This window comes from Stegostoma tigrinum, chromosome 15 (assembly GCF_030684315.1).
Source record: "Stegostoma tigrinum isolate sSteTig4 chromosome 15, sSteTig4.hap1, whole genome shotgun sequence".
Taxonomy (NCBI): Eukaryota; Metazoa; Chordata; class Chondrichthyes; order Orectolobiformes; family Stegostomatidae; genus Stegostoma; species Stegostoma tigrinum.
Genome location: NC_081368.1, coordinates 69,643,833 through 69,662,043, shown reverse-complemented (window position 1 = coordinate 69,662,043; position 18,211 = coordinate 69,643,833). Strand labels below are relative to the sequence as shown.

Below are 18,211 nucleotides of genomic sequence, written 5' to 3'. Positions count from 1 at the left end.
ATGAGGGTTTCAGCAACAAAAACCTGAGACAGAGGCATATTTGGACATCATTTCGGAGGTGTAAGTAGCTGGTCTTGGAGATGGAAACCTCATGTGATGCAGCCAGTGCTCACCATTGGCTGCAGCTGCGCGCCTGGCAGCATGAACTGCATTTGTTGTGCAAGCATGGCTGCAGCAGTCTTCTGCTGGATCAGGTTGTTCCGTCCATTGATCTCCAGCTGTGTTTTCAAGTGTGGGGGCGGATGGAGATATTTGCAGTTTTCCCGAGTGCAACGCCCCTGCAAAAACAAGACCAAAAAGACAATTACACCATTGAAAATTTGGCTCGATAATAGACATATAAAATGGTTCTGGAAGGATCCATATTTCTCTGTCATTAAAAGTTCCAAAGTCCTTTATTTCAATACTTCTAATAGTTTGTTGGAAGTTGTTCTTTGGTCATAAAACCATCAGATAGTTGTCTGATGCTATCCATCCATTTTAATGTAGAGGTTTCTCTGTTCTCCAACACTTGCTTTAAAACTGCAACATTAATTCTCAGTCTTTTTCTCATTCACACGTTTTGAATAAATTATGCCGGAGCGACTTATTATCAATATAGTCCTTAAATGGCAATTATTGCTGAATCCATTTTTCTAACTTTTTCCAATATATTTTTCTAAGAAAAATGCCATATTTACTGCCTCAATGAGAGCTGCTAAAGTACTTCACTTTTAAACTAACGAAATCAAGAACTGCTGGAGATCACCGCGGGTCAGAGCATCTATGGACAGAAAGCAAGCTAATGTTTCCAGCCTCGATGATTCTGATGGAGACTCAGAGTCATCTAGACTCAAAGTTAGCTTGCTTTCTCTCCATGTATGCTGACTGACTCACTGTGATCTCCAGCAGTTTTTGTTTTCAGTACAGATTCCAGCATCTGCAGTAATTTGCTCCTTCGTTTTCAAACGACTCCTCTAATCCTTTTTAGCTTCTCGAGCCACACAGCAACACTAACCAATCATGAGATTTCAAACCTGACATCTTGCTTTGTTCAGGTGCCAAACCAATTCAGCCATCCAATCAGACTTTGCCATTTCTCCATTTCAATTTCTGAAGCTGCCACAACTGTTTACAAGACCCTACTTTCAGTGAGCTCAATGGGAGTGATATTTACCAAGTAAGGTTGTTATAACAATGCTGAAACCATTTTGCCTAAATTCCAAGTCAGTGTACTTAAAAGCCACTTGATATCAATAATGGTACTTTAGTTTCTTTGGCAGAGAAATGGTGTTCCATTAGAGGAATACAATAGTGTTATAACTGTGGAAATTCACAGATCTTCTGAATATAAAAGCTTTGTTGTTTTCCATATCTTGTTTCATTTGTGTTTTTTTTCTTTGATGGTATACTTAATAACAAGAGTATTTACTGTCCAGAACATCCATTCTAATAAAATGTTCTATTTTGGTTATTTTACTACTTGTTTTTGAAGATTTTCATATGCTATTGTCTCTAAATCTGAAACACTCAAACTCCTTAACTTAGTTCTGATCCTTATTATTCAGAATGTCTGGGTAGCATTTTAACCAGACTATTCCACACAGTGTAAATATGCTTCCACTTTTTAATAACATATCATAGAAAGGTTCTGCAACCAACATTCATCATTAGGCTGAAATGTCTTGAGACTGATTCAATTCCCATCTCCTTAATTCATATCTCTGTCTGCTTCCTCAGAATCTTCCATTTTGTGATTAGTTTTGAATGTCCATTTACTGTTTAGACAAATTCATGGTGTCATGGTATGCTGAATCACTCCTTGTATCAACTGAGTAAACTCTAGGTAGTTCTGTAGTCCATTCTTTTAATCTATGTTCCAAATTCTCTTCATTTGATAAAACTGTTGAGAACGGTTCTGTCCTCTTTTTAGCTTGCTAAGTTATATTGTATTGTTGCCTGCAAACTAAATCTAGATAGCCTCACCAGCCTGTAAGCATTGTGTTCCATTTCTATGCTATAGCCAATTGACCCCTTTTCACCCCAAATGCTGCTGGAGAGGAATGCTTTCCAAGAATACTTTCTTGTGCTTCTGGCTTAGCTTCCATCTAAATTTGAAATCTATCGAAACTCAATAATTTGGCACAGTCTAAGTACTTAAATGCAGCACAGATTGGGAAATTTCCGTTGGTATTTCTGCAGTTTGGCATACAATTTATTGAATTCCATTATGTATTCTTCCAACGAATACACTTCGCTTTCTAAATTTGTCAAAATCTGATGCCACTTCATAAGCAGTTAATAAATTGTCTTTTTGATCATTTTATCCATACAAGTCAATACTTTGTTCAAATCTTCAGTTGAGCTCAATTTGAGTTTGCATTTCTGATAAAAGTTTGTTTCTTATCCTGTTTTTGTATGGTAGGTAAAATGCCATGGTTATGTTTCATCTCCTCTTTGGTAAAGGAGTAAAGCAGGTCCACATGCTTCTTTTGTAAGACTTACATTCAGAAAACAGGTGTGGGTATTCGTAGCCCAATACTTCAGATTTTGATTCAACCATCTCTCTGAAATTTTCTCCACTTGTTGGTGCAAGTAATGCTTGGTTTTTAGTCATTGACTTACAAATAGTTAACAATCCTGTTTCCACTGCTAGGCACAAAAGTTGGTTCAACAAAAGTCCAGACAATAAAATGTGAGGCTGGATGAACACAGCAGGCCAAGCAGCATCTCAGGAGCACAAAAGCTGACGTTTCGGGCCTAGACCCTTCATCAGAGAGGGGGATGGGGGGAGGGAACTGGAATAAATAGGGAGAGAGGGGGAGGCGGACCGAAGATGGAGAGTAAAGAAGATAGGTGGAGAGAGTATAGGTGGGGAGGTAGGGAGGGGATAGGTCAGTCCAGGGAAGACGGACAGGTCAAGCAGGTGGGATGAGGTTAGTAGGTAGCTGGGGGTGCGGCTTGGGGTGGGAGGAAGGGATGGGTGAGAGGAAGAACCGGTTAGGGAGGCAGAGACAGGTTGGACTGGTTTTGGGATGCAGTGGGTGGGGGGGAAGAGCTGGGCTGGTTGTGTGGTGCAGTGGGGGGAGGGGATGAACTGGGCTGGTTTAGGGATGCAGTGGGGGAAGGGGAGATTTTGAAACTGGTGAAGTCCACATTGATACCATATGGCTGCAGGGTTCCCAGGCGGAATATGAGTTGCTGTTCCTGCAACCTTCGGGTGGCATCATTGTGGCAGTGCAGGAGGCCCATGATGGACATGTCATCAAGAGAATGGGAGGGGGAGTGGAAATGGTTTGCGACTGGGAGGTGCAGTTGTTTGTTGCGAACTGAGCGGAGGTGTTCTGCAAAGCGGTCCCCAAGCCTCCGCTTGGTTTCCCCAATGTAGAGAAAGCCGCACCGGGTACAGTGGATGCAGTATACCACATTGGTAGATGTGCAGGTGAACCTCTGCTTAATGTGGAAGTCCAGACATGTGTTTTTCTAGCATATACTTGGTCAAGCACCAGGACTGAATGAAATTCTGAGGAATGGTCAGTGGACCTGAAACATTAACTCCGATTTTGTTTCTTCGCAGATGCTGCCAGACCTGCTGACATTTTCCAACAACTTCTGTTTTCGTTCCTGATTTACAGCATCCACAATTTTTTTCAGTTTTTATGTGCTTTTCTAATCAGGGTTCTAACAAACTCACACCACCCAACTCCAACCTCACTGATTACTTGTTATCCAAGTAAACATATGCAGTCAAGTTCTCACCCAATTACCCTCAATTAACATAGGCCCATCACTTGTACCCAAGCGTTGGAACTTTGGGACCCCTATAAAATGGAATTTTGCTGGTATTTTCCATGTAGCTTGAGATTTTTTTAATGCAATAACAAAGTTTCCCAAACATAAACAAACTTCTACTGAATAAAGATAAAAGGAAGGCACAAAAAAGCAACTACAATCCCCACGACACTTCGGATACAATTTTCCATTGAACTCATATCAAAGATTTATTTGGTGTCATATGTTCAATATTAATGAGCTAGTATTTGGTAAGATAAGACATTTTGCTCGCAGAATGGAAGCAAACTTCCAGATAAAGGTAGGCAAAGGGGCAATGATTGTCCTGAAATCATGCTTAGCTATTTCATGGTCACTAGCTAAGAAGTTTTGGACAAGTGGCAATATAATCTGTCAGCCCCAAAAATAATATTCACTAACAAGAATAAGCAGGAAGTGAGGTCAAGAGGATTCAGGGATACAACCATCACCTTCTTAGAAGACCACCAGAAGTTTTCCTAATCAGCCTGGGGACAGAGCAGGCTAACTGTGAAAGACTATGAACTACTGGAGACAAACAGTCCAAACTGTAGGTGTCCAATGACAGTAGTTCTTCAATTTACTGTACAGCTTTGAGATCAGTGAAGCCTTCTCATTTATCATCAAACATATTTCCTTTCTTTATTGAAGAAAATAATGCAACATATCTAAAACTGCCACTTCTTAAACTCAATAAGCTATCTGCAAATTCCTTACGAACAATCGATTGCTTATACTTGGTATTGGTGATCACGAATCCACAAAATCTAACAGTAGTTCTGACATAACAAGGTGTACAGCTGAATGAACACAGCAGGATAAGCAGCATCAAAGGAGCAGGAAAGCTGACGTTTCGGGCCTAGACCCTTCTTCAGAAATCTTGGCCTGCCATGTTCATCCAGCTCCATACCTTGTTATCTCAGATTCTTCAGCATCTGCAGTTCCTACTATATCTCTAACAGTAGTTCTACTTGGTTTCAGCGATATCTGTTGCATTCTGCTAGATAACAACATTGACCTTACGGTTCTCAACAGGAGAGGGAATAATGTCCTTAATCCCTACATAGAAATCATAGAATCCCTGTAGTGTGGAAACATGCCCTTTGGCCCAACAACTCCATACCAGCCCTTGGAGCATCCCACCCAGGTCCATCCCCTTATAACTCACTAAGCTACATATCTCTAAACACTACCGGCAATTTAGTATATCCAATTCACCTAGCTTGCACATCTGCGGACTGTGGGAGGAAACCAGAGCACCCAGAGGAAACTCATACAGACATGGGGAGGACGTGCAAACTCCACACAGAGTCCCTGAGGGTGGAATCAAGCCTAGGTTCCTGGCACTGTGAGGCACAGTGCTAAACACTGAGACACGTGCAGTAGGATGGCCACGAGCAGATAATCTGTTCCCTGTGACGTGATTCATTCTGTAGGCAGGACACCACAAAAGCTCTGCTGCTGAGCTCAAACTTCCAGCAGTGTGGCGGTGGTGCACTGCACTGCAAGCCCAGAGTTTGTCTCTGGAGTGTAGCTTCAACTCCAGAGCCTTTGAACGCTGAGCAAGGAGTGCTATCCACCGAGTCACAGAATATACAATTTACCAGGACTTCCTTTCCTGTATGCTTCTATTTTTGTCACTTCCATGAACTTCCAGCGTTGATGGCCTTTGCAGTGCTTGGTTGATTAACTGACTTGAATCTATTGGTGATGTGTACTCAGACACATCTGATTACGTCGGCCTCGAGACATTGCTCCACTCCTGTACTCAACGTTAAAATGCCATAAAAATTGCACTTAAAATCATGGGGATTTCTATAATATATTTAATACATTTGCTGTTGGTATGAAGACTAGGGGGTACAAAATTGAGGCTCTGGAAAAGAAGTTCAGAGGAAATGTGAAGATTTTTTTTAAATGCAGCAAGTAGTAATGAGCTAGAAATTGCTGATCAGAAGGGTGATGGAAGCAGAGACAGATCAATGTTTTTGAAATGAAACTGGGTGAACACTTGAAGGAGATGACCTTGTGAAATACTAGAGGGAGAAAGTGGGAAACGGGGCTGACTGGATTGCCATATGGACAGCCAGCATAGACTCTTACTGCACAAATTAATGTGTTTTTATCCTTCTGATGTTTCCTCTTTTGCATTCATAATAGCTTGGATTTGGCTGTGACGATGATGGTGAAATTGCCAGTGTTCCTGTCATTATTACACCAAACTGGCCAGCAACTTTGGTGGAGTATGCATATACATGGAATAATGCAGAAATCCATACACTGCTGTCAGTATACTTTTCCATTAGGGTATGTTGTAGAGGTTCTCAAACACTGCATTCATGAAATGATTAAAATTCCCACATCAATGCAATTAGCCTCATTGTTAAAACTTTGGAAAAAGCTACACCTTGTTTAATGAGACGTAATTTACCGCTTACAATTATATCAGTGGTCCTGAAAATCCTAATTCTTACTTGTGGAACATAAAATTTCCCCACAATATTAAACATTCCATTTATTTTCAGAGTTCATTTTAGAAGTTTATTTTCATTTTAGCTTCTGATTTAATATGCCCATTCAGATCTACAGCACAGAAAAAGGTCCTTCCAGTCCACTGCATCTGTGCTGGTCAAAAACAACCACCTAGCTATTCTAATCCCATTTTCCAGTACTTGACACATAGCCTTGTATGCTTTTGCACTTAAATGTTGAGGGCTTCTGCCTCTACCACCATTATAGGTGACGAGTTTCAGATTCCCATCACCCTCTGGGCAAAAAGGTTTTTCCTCCCATCTCCTCTCAACATCCTGTCCCTTACTTTAAATCTACACCACTTGGTGACAGACTGGAAAAAAAGTTTCATCCTGTCTGTGTGTCCCCCATCATTTTATACATCTCAATCCTATCCCCTTTCAATCTTTTCCACTCCAAAGGAAACAACCCCAGTCATGTATTTGGGGAGGTAATTGCATAGTGGTAAAGTCAACAAACTGGCAATTAGAATTTCAAGTTTATGTTCTGGTGACATTAATGCAGATTCCACCAGGTTAGATGATAAAATTTGATTTCAATAAATATATGGGAAGAAAAAGCCTGGTCTAATGTTAGCAGTGTAACAATTGTCAATTGTAACAACACAGCAGGTTTAGAAATATCCAATAGCATAGGAAAATCTCCACCTTTCATTGGTTTGGCCTACATGTGACTCCAGACTGTCAACAATGTGATTCACTTTTAACCATTAGTGATGGGCAATATGTTGTCCTAGGCCGCAGTGCTCTCATTCCATGAATGAACAAAATTCTACTAGGCAATCTGAAAAGTTAAAGTGAAAAGGTTTTGAGCGATTTTAACTTCTTGGCAGATACTTCAATTTGATTAGTTGCCTAATTGCTTCAACTTGCCTTTACATTTAAACAGCTGCAGGCAAAAGGAAAATTCTTGCCACATAGATCACGAAATATCAGGCTTTGTTGATGGCTGAAAGCAGGCAGACTCACTGATCTATCATGAAATTTATATGGTATTAAGAAATTTATTTGACTGAAGATGCAACCATTTTGCTTCATCCCTGTTGCTCTTTGAAAGAAAAACACTTTATTGGACATTAACAGACGTCTGAAAATCTGTGAAAACAAAGTGTGAAGCTGGATGAACATAGCAGGCCAAGTAGCATCTCAGGAGCACAAAAACTGACGTTTCGGGCCTAGACCCTTCATCAGAGTCTAGGCCCGAAACGTCAGCTTTTGTGCTCCTGAGATGTTGCTTGGCCTGCTGTATTCATCCAGCTTCACACTTTGTTATCTTGGATTCTCCAGCATCTGCAGTTCCCATTATTACTTTCTCATGCTACTGTTGACTGGTTGGCTGTTACGTCATACACAACTGTCAGGTCAGATCAGTTGGTAATGCAGTTACTTTACCGTCAAAATTTTGTGGGCTTAAGCCCCACTATCGGATCAAAGGACACAATCTCACCAAAACTTCAGTGCAACATGGAGGGGAAGCTGCATTGCTGGACATGCCATATTTTGAATGTGATATTTAATCACCTGGTTCAATCTGTCATTAAAAATATCATTTGGGATCTTTTATCATTTACAAAGAAGTTAATTGATCATTCACCACATTTGTGAGTGGGTCATTACTGTGTACACATTGGGTGTCATGTTTACTTGCATAATCGTGAGTGGTGAATGAAGAAATCTGCCTCTTCATGTTCCAAAATGGCTATTCTAGTCACAGGCCACATGCAACCAGCTTTTCTCATTTTCTACTCACTCTCACTTTCAACATCCAAGTGTATGACTTTCCCCAACAGGTTTCATTTCAGCCAAGGTCATCAAGTAAAATTGTGACTCTGACCTTCATGTCTGCAGTCCAGTGACTGCAATCATGCAGCAGAGAAATGAAAAGGCTCTTATAATCAAGTCAGCGCATTAATGCCCATGAGACGCACAAACTGAGCAGTGATCGGATCGGCTGACCTTGCCTCACCAAGCAGGATATATGGTTGATTAAAGGGATTAGCTATGTATATACCCTTTACATTCTGAGGAAAATGTCACTTAAAGCACACAATACCACAACAACTGCCACTTTTAAATAGAATTCACCATGTTTCACTAATAGAGAAAGCATGCAGAGCTTGCACTGAAATCGGTCACATCTGCCAAATGCAGCAAATGAGAGAAGCTTTCAAATTTTGTTGATAGATGAAAGCCAGCAGACTCACTGATTCTTCAGTGGAATTTAGAATCTCAGAATTCCTGTAGTGTGGAAAATGGCCCTTCAGTCCAACAAGTCCACACCAACCCTCAGACATCCCACCCAGACCCATCCCCCTCTAACCCACCTAATCTACACATCCCTGAACACTATGGGCAATTTAGCATGGCCATTCCACCTAACCTGCACGTTTTTGGACTGTGGGAGGAAACAAACACCCAGAGGAAACCCATGCAGACACAGGGAGAATGTGCAAACACCAGACAGTTGCTCGAGGGCGGAATAAAACCAGGGTTCCTGGCACTGTGAAGCAGCAATGCTAACCACTGAGCTACCGTGCCTAGGTATTGAGAAACTTTATTGTTGACTATTTGTTTTTATTTCACATCTGATTGAAGATGCGGCCATTTTGCCTTGTTCCTGGTTGTTTTTGAGGGAAAGATTTTGCAGAAGATCAATAGAGACAGTAATCCGATCTATTTTGTCAGAACTGATCTTTATTGGTACAATTCAAAATTAATCACAATAGACCACTCTCACCAGACAGCCCCTTTTCTTCACTCTGCATCAAATACATAGCAAAGTTTTCCTTAATGTGCAACTGTCTCTGCTCAAGTCAAAATAGCACCAACATTTCAAATCTTTCTCAGTAATTACAGTTTTCCACCTAAGCATCATTTGAGCATTTATTTGATTGTAACAACAAAGTTCGATCCAGGTCACAATATTCATCATTGGTAAATGGTCTAATTGTTCTAAGGCTTTAGAATTTATATTTCAAAGACAGTCTGAGGTTAAGAAAATAATTAAGTGGTAATAATTCAGAAACAGCACTGGCAGGGGAAATAGTGAATAACAATATATAGCCAAGTAAATCCCAATCTGCAACACTTGAGGGCACAGTTACATCAAGTGGAGTGTGATGTATATCATTAGATGGTCAACCTGGGCTATTTGCTACCAAAGGAGGCTGTAGAAGCTGCATCACTGAATATATCTGGGAGGGACACTGATAATTTTGTTTTAAGACATTAAAGGTATCAAGGGGCATGAACAGAAGATGGGAATACCCCATTGAGAGAATCAAACATGATCGTACTGAATGGCAGTGCAGGCTCGAAGGGCGAAAATGGCCTGCTTCTGCTCCTAGTGTCCATACACCGCTCCTAGTTTAACACACAACTTATATCAACACCGATAAGGGGCACAGTGGCAAAATCTCTGGTTCAAGGCCCACCTCAAGACTTGAAGCCACAAAATGGGGTTTTATAAAGTGGCCAAACAGGTTGATTCGGAATCTGCAATTCCTTGTAAAACGCCCCTGGAAAGTGGTAAATATGGGAGCGTTTCCCAGTTGGCCAAATTCATGTGGTAGCTGCAGCTCTTCACATTAAAGGTCTCCAAACACAAGTTCTTGCCACAAACAAGCATCTTCTTCATTAGCAGAGACGACCACTCATAATAAATCCAGATATATGTCACAATGAATTAAGTGCTATACCTGTGCACAGTGAAATGTGTCTTGTGGTGGGTCTCTTTAGTCCAAATAAAGACTACATTTCCAACTTAAAAAGAAAAGCACATTTGTATTTACTTTTCATTTTTCATGAGCTCAAGCTACTCAAACTGCTTTACAGCCAATAAAATATAACTGAGTGTAACCACTGCTGAAATTGGAAAAAAGTAGCAGATAATTTACGTACTCTTGCACCCATCAGAACAATATGAAAAAAAGTCTAAGTAATGGAAGATTTTCAGTCGAAACAGGCAATGAGTCCATGTTATCTTTCAGCCTACGAATAACAGAACTGACTAGTCAGTCACGTTCACAGCATGGTGTACATACATGTGTTGTGAATCAATGAAAAGAATGTATTCATATAGTACATGCAAGTACACCACAAAATGAGCTCGATTGACAAGTAGGCTTTGTTCTTTGTAGATGGTAAGAACAGGTACACAAACTGCACCAATTTCAACAAAATAGATGAGAGCCATTCTTTGGTTCATTTCTCACGACAGTGCCTTAATTGATCAAAGTCAACCTACCTGGTTAAAAAGAAGTTAAACTAAGTTTGGCAGTTAAAAGCCAATCATCATTGACTTGTGCACCCACCAGGTAACTTCTCTCCTAGTCAGTAGTCACTTAACAATCTATCAGCACTCGCCTCTCACATTACCCGTTTACCCTTTGCTTGGATGATACTTCCGAACTATCCCAAAGAGTGCAAAGCTACAACACAACACGTCATTTTTCAGCCATACAAATTCCGTACTAACAAGCGACTATTTGTAACCTGTGATATACAACTAAATAGAGGCAAGAAACTTTAATTTATCATAAAGCTTACATTAATGAAAAATGTCAGAAAGATGTGAAGAATATGCAGGGCACAAACCCACCACTGTCCTTTACTGGTTTTCAATTTGGAATTTGGCATCCAAGACATCTACACAAAACATTTTGCAAAACATGAAAAAGATAAGGCTAGAGTATATTTAACACTATTAAGCTTCAGTTGCCTAGTGGAGGATTCATGTCAGCCACCTCTAGAGATTCCCAGCATCACAGCTGTCAATCTTGAGCTAATTCAATTCACTCCACTGTGATAACAAGAAACAGCTAAAGAAAGTGAGAACATAAGTAACTTCAGGCCCTAACAAAATTCTGGCAGTAGTATTGAAGACTTGTGCTCCAGAAATGTGCCGTGCCTTTAGCTAAGCTGTTACCGGACAACTACAATTCTGAGATTTTGTGGTTGGAAGGCGTTGGAAGATAGTTGGGTAAGCAGATGGATGATGATGGGATAGTGTAGGGGGACGGGCTTAGATTAGTTCACAGGTTGGCACAACATCGAGGGCCGAAGGGCCTGTTCTGCACTGTATTGTTCTATGGTCTAAATTGCTGTAGAGATAGTAAGAACTGCCGATGATGGTGTCAGATGTAACACAGTGTGCAGCTGGAGGAACACAGCGAGCCATTCAAAGGATAAGGAAAGCTGACGTTTCGGGTTGGGACACTTTTTTTTAAATTCTGAAGGAGGGTCAGCTTTCCTGCACCTCTGATGCTGCCTGGCCAGCTGTGTTTCTCCAGCTCCACACTGTGTAAATTGCTGTAGTGCTTTTAGTAGATGGTGAAGACAATGAATGTTGAAGGTCTTGGATGAGGCAGCAGCTGAATGGATGATGGTGCTGCAGCTCATTGAGAGCGCCAGTATTTTCAAACAATTAAACCCTCAAACATTAATTACTTCCTTCACATCTAACATCTTTTAAATCGACAACTGAATCTACAAGGACATGCAGTAAATGTACATAAAGAAGCATGGTAAACATTTTGACCAAACCAGTGAGAATTTTGCAATTTTAAATTGTAGCCAATTCATAAATAATTTCGTGACCTTCATTTTGTACTGATTTGGTAGTGCCCTCTTGTCTGCACTTCTACTTGTACGTTTTAAATAGGATTGAAAAATGGAGACAATTAGAAATTCTAGATCATTTCTCCCACAGTCTGTCCATCAATCACTGATTGCACAGTTTGCCGTGTAGGAGCAAGTAGAAGGTGCCAATGAACACTGCACTGCAGTTGAGTTTGCAAAACAACGGTCTATTTGCCCAATACTTCAGCTTTGTTTTCATTGCTAATGGTTGGGGGGCGTAAAGATCAGGCAAGAAATTTGCTTAAATTTGAATTTGACACCTGGGTGGTTCCTATCTTAACTTTGCCACATCTTAACAATGTTTGGAGTCAGTACATTAGTTTAGCTTCTCATACGGAGTTGGACTGAGAAAACATACAGTGATGTTACAGAAGGATGTGCTGCCAGTAAACGTCATGGAAACAGAAATCTGAAGAGTTTTTAAAATGCTCAGGTGGCTATTGAGTCTAATAGTAACAAGGCTGTGAAGGAAGTGAGGAGGAGAAGATTAAACAGTGACGGGAAAATTGGACATAGGAATCCCAAGGTTCCTAAATCAACACAGGAATTACTGGACAAAATCAGGCAAACTCGGCCTCTAACCATCCTAGTAGTTAAATAATAACCGAGTGGCTGCAAGAGCAGGCCACAGGATGGGAATCCTGTTGTGTATAGCTTGGCTTCTGGATCTCAATTCTGTCTACCTACAAGGTCTAATACAGATCTGAAATGGAATAGTCCCAGCTTCCCTGGAGCAATGCTGGAATTCAATGATATATAATCAGAGAATTTAACAGTACAGAAGGAAGCCATTCGACCCATCGTGTCCGTACTAGCTCACAAAAGATCTACCCTGCTAGTCCGACTCTCTAGCCCTAATTCCAAGCTATTTAAATTCTTCATCTTCAACTTCAACATATGTTCAGCTCTCTTTTGAAACCTCCATTGTAATCTGCCTCAAACATCTCCCAGGCAGAGTGTTTCAGATCTTAACAATTCTCTAAGAAAAGTAGTTTCTCTTCATCTCATTCCTGGGAATTCAGAAAACAAATATAGGGGTTCATAAGAGCTCTGATGTGCTTTACGTAGCTTACACATTTTATACCAAATCATACAACACAGGAGGCAAGTAAGGCCATTGCGCCTGTTCATCTTACTTAAGATGTGGTCCAATTAATTCCAGTCTTCACAACCCTCCCTCACCCTTTGTTTCCCCATGATCCCATAAATGTTTCTCATTCAATCAAGGGTCGGTGTTGGGTCCACTGCTGTTTGTCATTTTAATAAATGACCTGGATGACGGCGTAGAAGGATGGGTTAGTAAATTTGCAGACAACAGTAAGGTCGGTGGAGTTGTGGATAGTGGCGAAGGATGCTGTGGGTTGCAGAGAGACATAGATAAGCTGCAGAGCTGGGGTGAGAGGTGGCAAATGGAGTTTAATGCGGACAAGTGTGAGGTAATGCACTTTGGTAGGAGTAACTGGAAGGCAAAGTACTGGGCTAATGCTAAGATTCTTGTAGTGTAGATGAGCAGAGAGATCTCGGTGTCCATGTACACAGATCCTTGAAAGTTGTCACCCAGGTTGACAGGGCTGTTAAGAAGGCACACAGTGTTTTAGCTTTTATTAATAGAGGGATTGAGTTCCGGAACCAAGAGGTTATGCTGCAGCTGTACAAAACTCTGGTGCAGAAGGGAAGGTCTTACGAGGAAAGGCTGAGGGACTTGCGGCTGTTTTCGTTAGAGAGAAGAAGGTTGAGAGGTGACTTAATTGAGACATATAAAATAATCAGAGGGTTGGATAGGGACAGCCTTTTTCTAGGATGGTGACGGCGAGCACGAGGGGGCATAGCTTTAAATTGAGGGGTGAAAGATATAGGACAGATGTCAGAGGTAGTTTCTTTACTCAGAGTAGTAGTAAGGGAATGGAATGCTTTGTCTGCAATGGTAGTAGATTCGCCAACTTTAAGTACATTTTAAGTCAAGATTGGATAAGCATGTGGATGTACATGGAATAGTGTAGGTTAGACGGGCTTCAGATCAGTATGACAGGTCGGCACAACATCGAGGGCTGAAGGGCCTGTATGTGCTGTAATGTTCTATGTTCTATGTTCTAAATTTTTATCCAATTAGCTTTTAAAGTTATTACTGAATCTACAATAGTGTCTTTTGGCAGAAGATTTATCCTGCTTCACTGAGTAAGACCTGTGCTTAATGGTCATTATGACGTATCTGTACAAATATAGAAAAACACAGCATTTTATAGCAAAGACAACAGTAAAACAGCTGTACACTGAAAAATAATCAAAAGGTTAGTGCAAAAGTTGATCATATCTAAAGAATATGACATTATGAAATTCAATTATATGTTGCAACTTCAGCTTGAAAAACTCAGTCCTGCAGACATGAGAGAGAAGCAGGATAAAAGCTTGGATAGTTATTAATTGTGCCCACTGGCACCAATTGGGACCAGTCAATGCAGTAAAGGTTGCGCTTACTGGAACAGCATGTGGTTTACACAAACACCAGGAGTCAGGGAGTGAAACACACTTTGCTCTCTCTGGATGCGACAGGCCCTTTGCTCCTTAAGCAGCTCTGCAATATTAGGAATTGCAGCAACTACACTAGAGGGAATAACCTCTTATTTACAGAACATTCCACAGTTAATTGTTATTTTTGGAATATAGTTACTACTATTAAGCAATCAACATCCAAGTTGTGCACAGTAAGCTCTGAAGAATAGTCGATGGTCAAAAAAAAAACAACTGCTCTGCGCTGTAAATCAGAAACAAAAACAGAAACTGCTGGACAAACCCAGCAGGTTTGGCAGTATCTGAGGATAAAAAGCAGAGTTAACATTTCAGTGACCCTTCTTCAGAACAGTCAATAATCATTATTTTTGGAAATGGTGTTCATTGAGAGACAAACGGCCCTTAAAAAGCCAGGAGAAGGGAGATTCAGGAAGTTGGTACGTCCTGAAATGTTAACTGTTTCTCTCGCCACCTGTTGGAATGGGGTGAGGCATGCCTTGGAAATAAAATTGCTGGTTGGTGTATCAGTTTTCCAAAGCCTCCATGACACACTGCAATTTTTAAATGGAAGGTTAACAACAACTGAATTGGAGATGTCAATCTCACTGATGAGCTTCTGAATGTGAAGAGAGATACAGTAACATTTTAAAGGTAAGAATGGAACCGGGACCAGTTTGGGGACAATCAGTTAACAACTGATTAGGGATTCTATGATCTATAAACTGGTAATTGAGCATGAGGGAATGATAACTGATTGTGGCAACACATTAAAAATCCTTAAGGAAATTGGATAGTCAATTGAGGTGCTCATGTGAACACATAATGTTGCCATCATTTAATTTGAATAACTGAGTGAGAGTTTGGGTGTTATTTGATTTGTGATGCTGCTTATTCTCTTTCCACTATGCTCCACTCTGAAAAGCCATGGCTGCTATCATAGCAGTTATTCTTTCAGAATCCCCTTCCATGGCTGGTCTTTGCTTCTCGAAAGGATCCAGCACCATACCTGGATTTTAAACTCATCTCTGGCTCAATGAGGACCTTTATTAAATCAAAATCATATTGTATCACTGACAAATCACACATTCAAAACCCAGACATGAACAGAGCATGAGGTTCTCAAATTATAACTGAACATTGAGCTGATGTCTGAATGTCTCAACATGTCCAGCACTTTATTCTTATTACTGCAAAACTATCCTGCTCTATTTCAAAAAATGGCCGGATGATTTCTTTTTTAGAAAACATCCAAAAGGGGAAGCAACTAGGCCTGGGTTCAATGTCATTCAAAGAGCAGTTGCCAATGAAGGGCTGAACTTTTCCAGCTCTATGCGGATGAGCGTGACAACATGGAGATTGGGAGGGAGAGAGAGAGAGAGGGAGAGAGAGAGAGAGGGAGAGAGAGAGAGGGGGAGAGAGAGAGAGGGGGAGAGAGAGAGAGGGGGAGAGAGAGAGAGGGGGGGGGAGAGAGAGAGAGGGGGAGAGAGAGAGAGGGGGAGAGGGAGAGAGAGGGGGGGAGGGAGGGAGAGGGGGGGAGAGGGGGGGAGAGGGGGAGAGAGGGGGAGAGAGGGGGAGAGAGGGGGAGAGAGGGGGAGAGAGGGGGAGAGAGGGGGAGAGAGGGGGAGAGAGGGGGAGAGAGGGGGAGAGAGGGGGAGAGAGGGGGAGAGAGGGGGAGAGAGGGGGAGAGAGGGGGAGAGAGGGGGAGAGAGGGGGAGAGAGGGGGAGAGAGGGGGAGAGAGGGGGGGAGAGGGGGGGGAGAGGGGGGGGAGAGGGGGGGGAGAGGGGGGGGAGAGGGGGGGGAGAGGGGGGGGAGAGGGGGGGAGAGGGGGGGAGAGGGGGGGAGAGGGGGGGAGAGGGGGGGAGAGGGGGGGAGAGGGGGGGAGAGGGGGGCGAGAGGGGGGGGAGAGGGGGGCGAGAGGGGGGGAGAGGGGGGGAGAGGGGGGCGAGAGGGGGGGAGAGGGGGGCAAGAGGGGGCGAGAGGGGGGGAGAGGGAGAGGGAGGGAGAGGGAGGGGGAGGGAGAGAGAGGGGGGGAGAGAGAGGGGGGGAGAGAGAGGGGGGGAGAGAGAGGGGGGGAGAGAGAGGGGGGGAGAGAGAGGGGGGGAGAGAGAGGGGGGGAGAGAGAGGGGGGGAGAGAGAGGGGGGGAGAGAGAGGGGGGGAGAGAGAGGGGGGGAGAGAGAGGGGGGAGAGAGAGGGGGGGAGAGAGAGGGGGGGAGAGAGAGGGGGGGAGAGAGAGGGGGGGAGAGAGAGGGGGGGAGAGAGAGGGGGGGAGAGAGAGGGGGGGAGAGAGAGAGAGAAAAATTAGGAACACTTGGAATAGCTTCCTAATGGGTTCACACTATTAGGGACGGTTATTCGAGGTGGACGGGCAGTGACCTGGAATGGCCGACCACTCCACAGAGAACTGATTTACATCGAGCTAACATTATAAGGTTGCCAGCATTTTTTCGTTGGCAGAATCCACTCAGTGGAGACTGCTTGCCTGGCACAATCCTTGTAACCACTGGAACTGGAGGCTTTCTTCATTGGGGAAGGTGCCACGCTAACAAATAACCAAGTGTAGATATGCCAGTCACAGTGTGGACTTTATCCTTCCACCTGTTAGCACTAAGCTTTTTGAACTTGTTTATTCTTTAGTGGGATGCAGGCATCACTGGAAAGACCAGCATTTGTTGCTCACCACTATCACTCTCAAACTCTTGGATACAGACCTGGCTCAAATGTAGAAGACAGAGAGTGGTGATGGAGGGTTGCTTTTCAGACTGCAGACCTGTGACCAGTGGTGTACCACAAAGATCAGTGCTCAGTCCACTGCTTTTCATCATTTATGTAAATGGTTTGGGTGTGATCATAGGAGACATGGTTAGTAAGTTTGTAAATGATACCAAAACTGGAGGTGTAGTGGATAGCAAAGAAAGTTACTTCAGAGTACAATGGGATCTTGATCGGGAGTTTAATTTAGATAAATGTGAGTTGCTACATTTTGGAAAGGCAGGACTTATACACTTAATGGTAAGGTTCTGGGGAATGTTCCTGAACAAAGAGACCTTGGAGTACAGGTTCATAGTTCCTTGAAGGTGGAGTAAAGGGTAGACAGGACAGTGAAAAAGGCATTTTGCAAGCTTGCCTTTATTGGTCAGTGCATTGAGTCTCAGAGTTGGGAGACCATGTTGTGGTTTTACGAGTCATTGGTTAGGCCACTTTTGGAATACTGCGTGCAATTCTGGTCTCCTTGTTAATGGAAGGATGTGAAACTTGAAAGCGTTCAGAAAAGATTTCCAAGGGTGTTGCCAGAGTTGGAGAATTTGAGCTACAGGGAAAGGCTGAATAGGCTAAGGTTATTTTCCCTGGCGGGGTGACCTTATAGGAGGTTTATAAAATCATGAGGGGCATGGATGGGGCAGATAGACAAGGTCATTTCTTCCAGGGGTGGGGAGTCCAAAACTAGAGGGCATAATGAGAGAGGGAAAAGATTTAAAAGGGTCCTAAACAGCAACTTTTTCTTGTAAAGGGGGGTGCGTGTTTGGAATGAGCTGCCAGGGGAAGTGATGGAGGCTGATATAATTACAACATTTGAAAGGCATCTGGATGGGTATATATGAATAGGAAGTGTTTAGAAGGATATGGGCCAAATGCTGACAAACAGGGCTAGATTTATTTGACATCTAATCAGAGTGGACAAATTGGACTGAAGGATCTGCTTCTGTTGTACATCTCTATGACTACAACTGATTGTCTCCCTAC

The 18,211-nt window shown here is 42.5% G+C and overlaps 1 protein-coding gene across 17 annotated transcripts in view; it reads right to left on the bottom strand.

Annotated features, from left to right (window-relative positions):
* LOC125458595 (muscleblind-like protein 3) overlaps positions 1 to 18,211 on the bottom strand; it is a 168,865-nt gene that overhangs the window by 57,014 nt on the left and 93,640 nt on the right. For all 17 annotated transcript variants that reach the window (XR_007248858.2, XR_007248859.2, XR_007248860.2 and 14 more), the window contains one exon: positions 114 to 278. Coding sequence is in view for 14 of the 17 variants with exons in the window: in XM_048543990.2 (XP_048399947.1) it covers positions 114 to 278 (165 nt within the window). In the remaining 3 variants the exon portion in view is untranslated. The remainder of the gene's footprint in view (positions 1 to 113; positions 279 to 18,211) is intronic.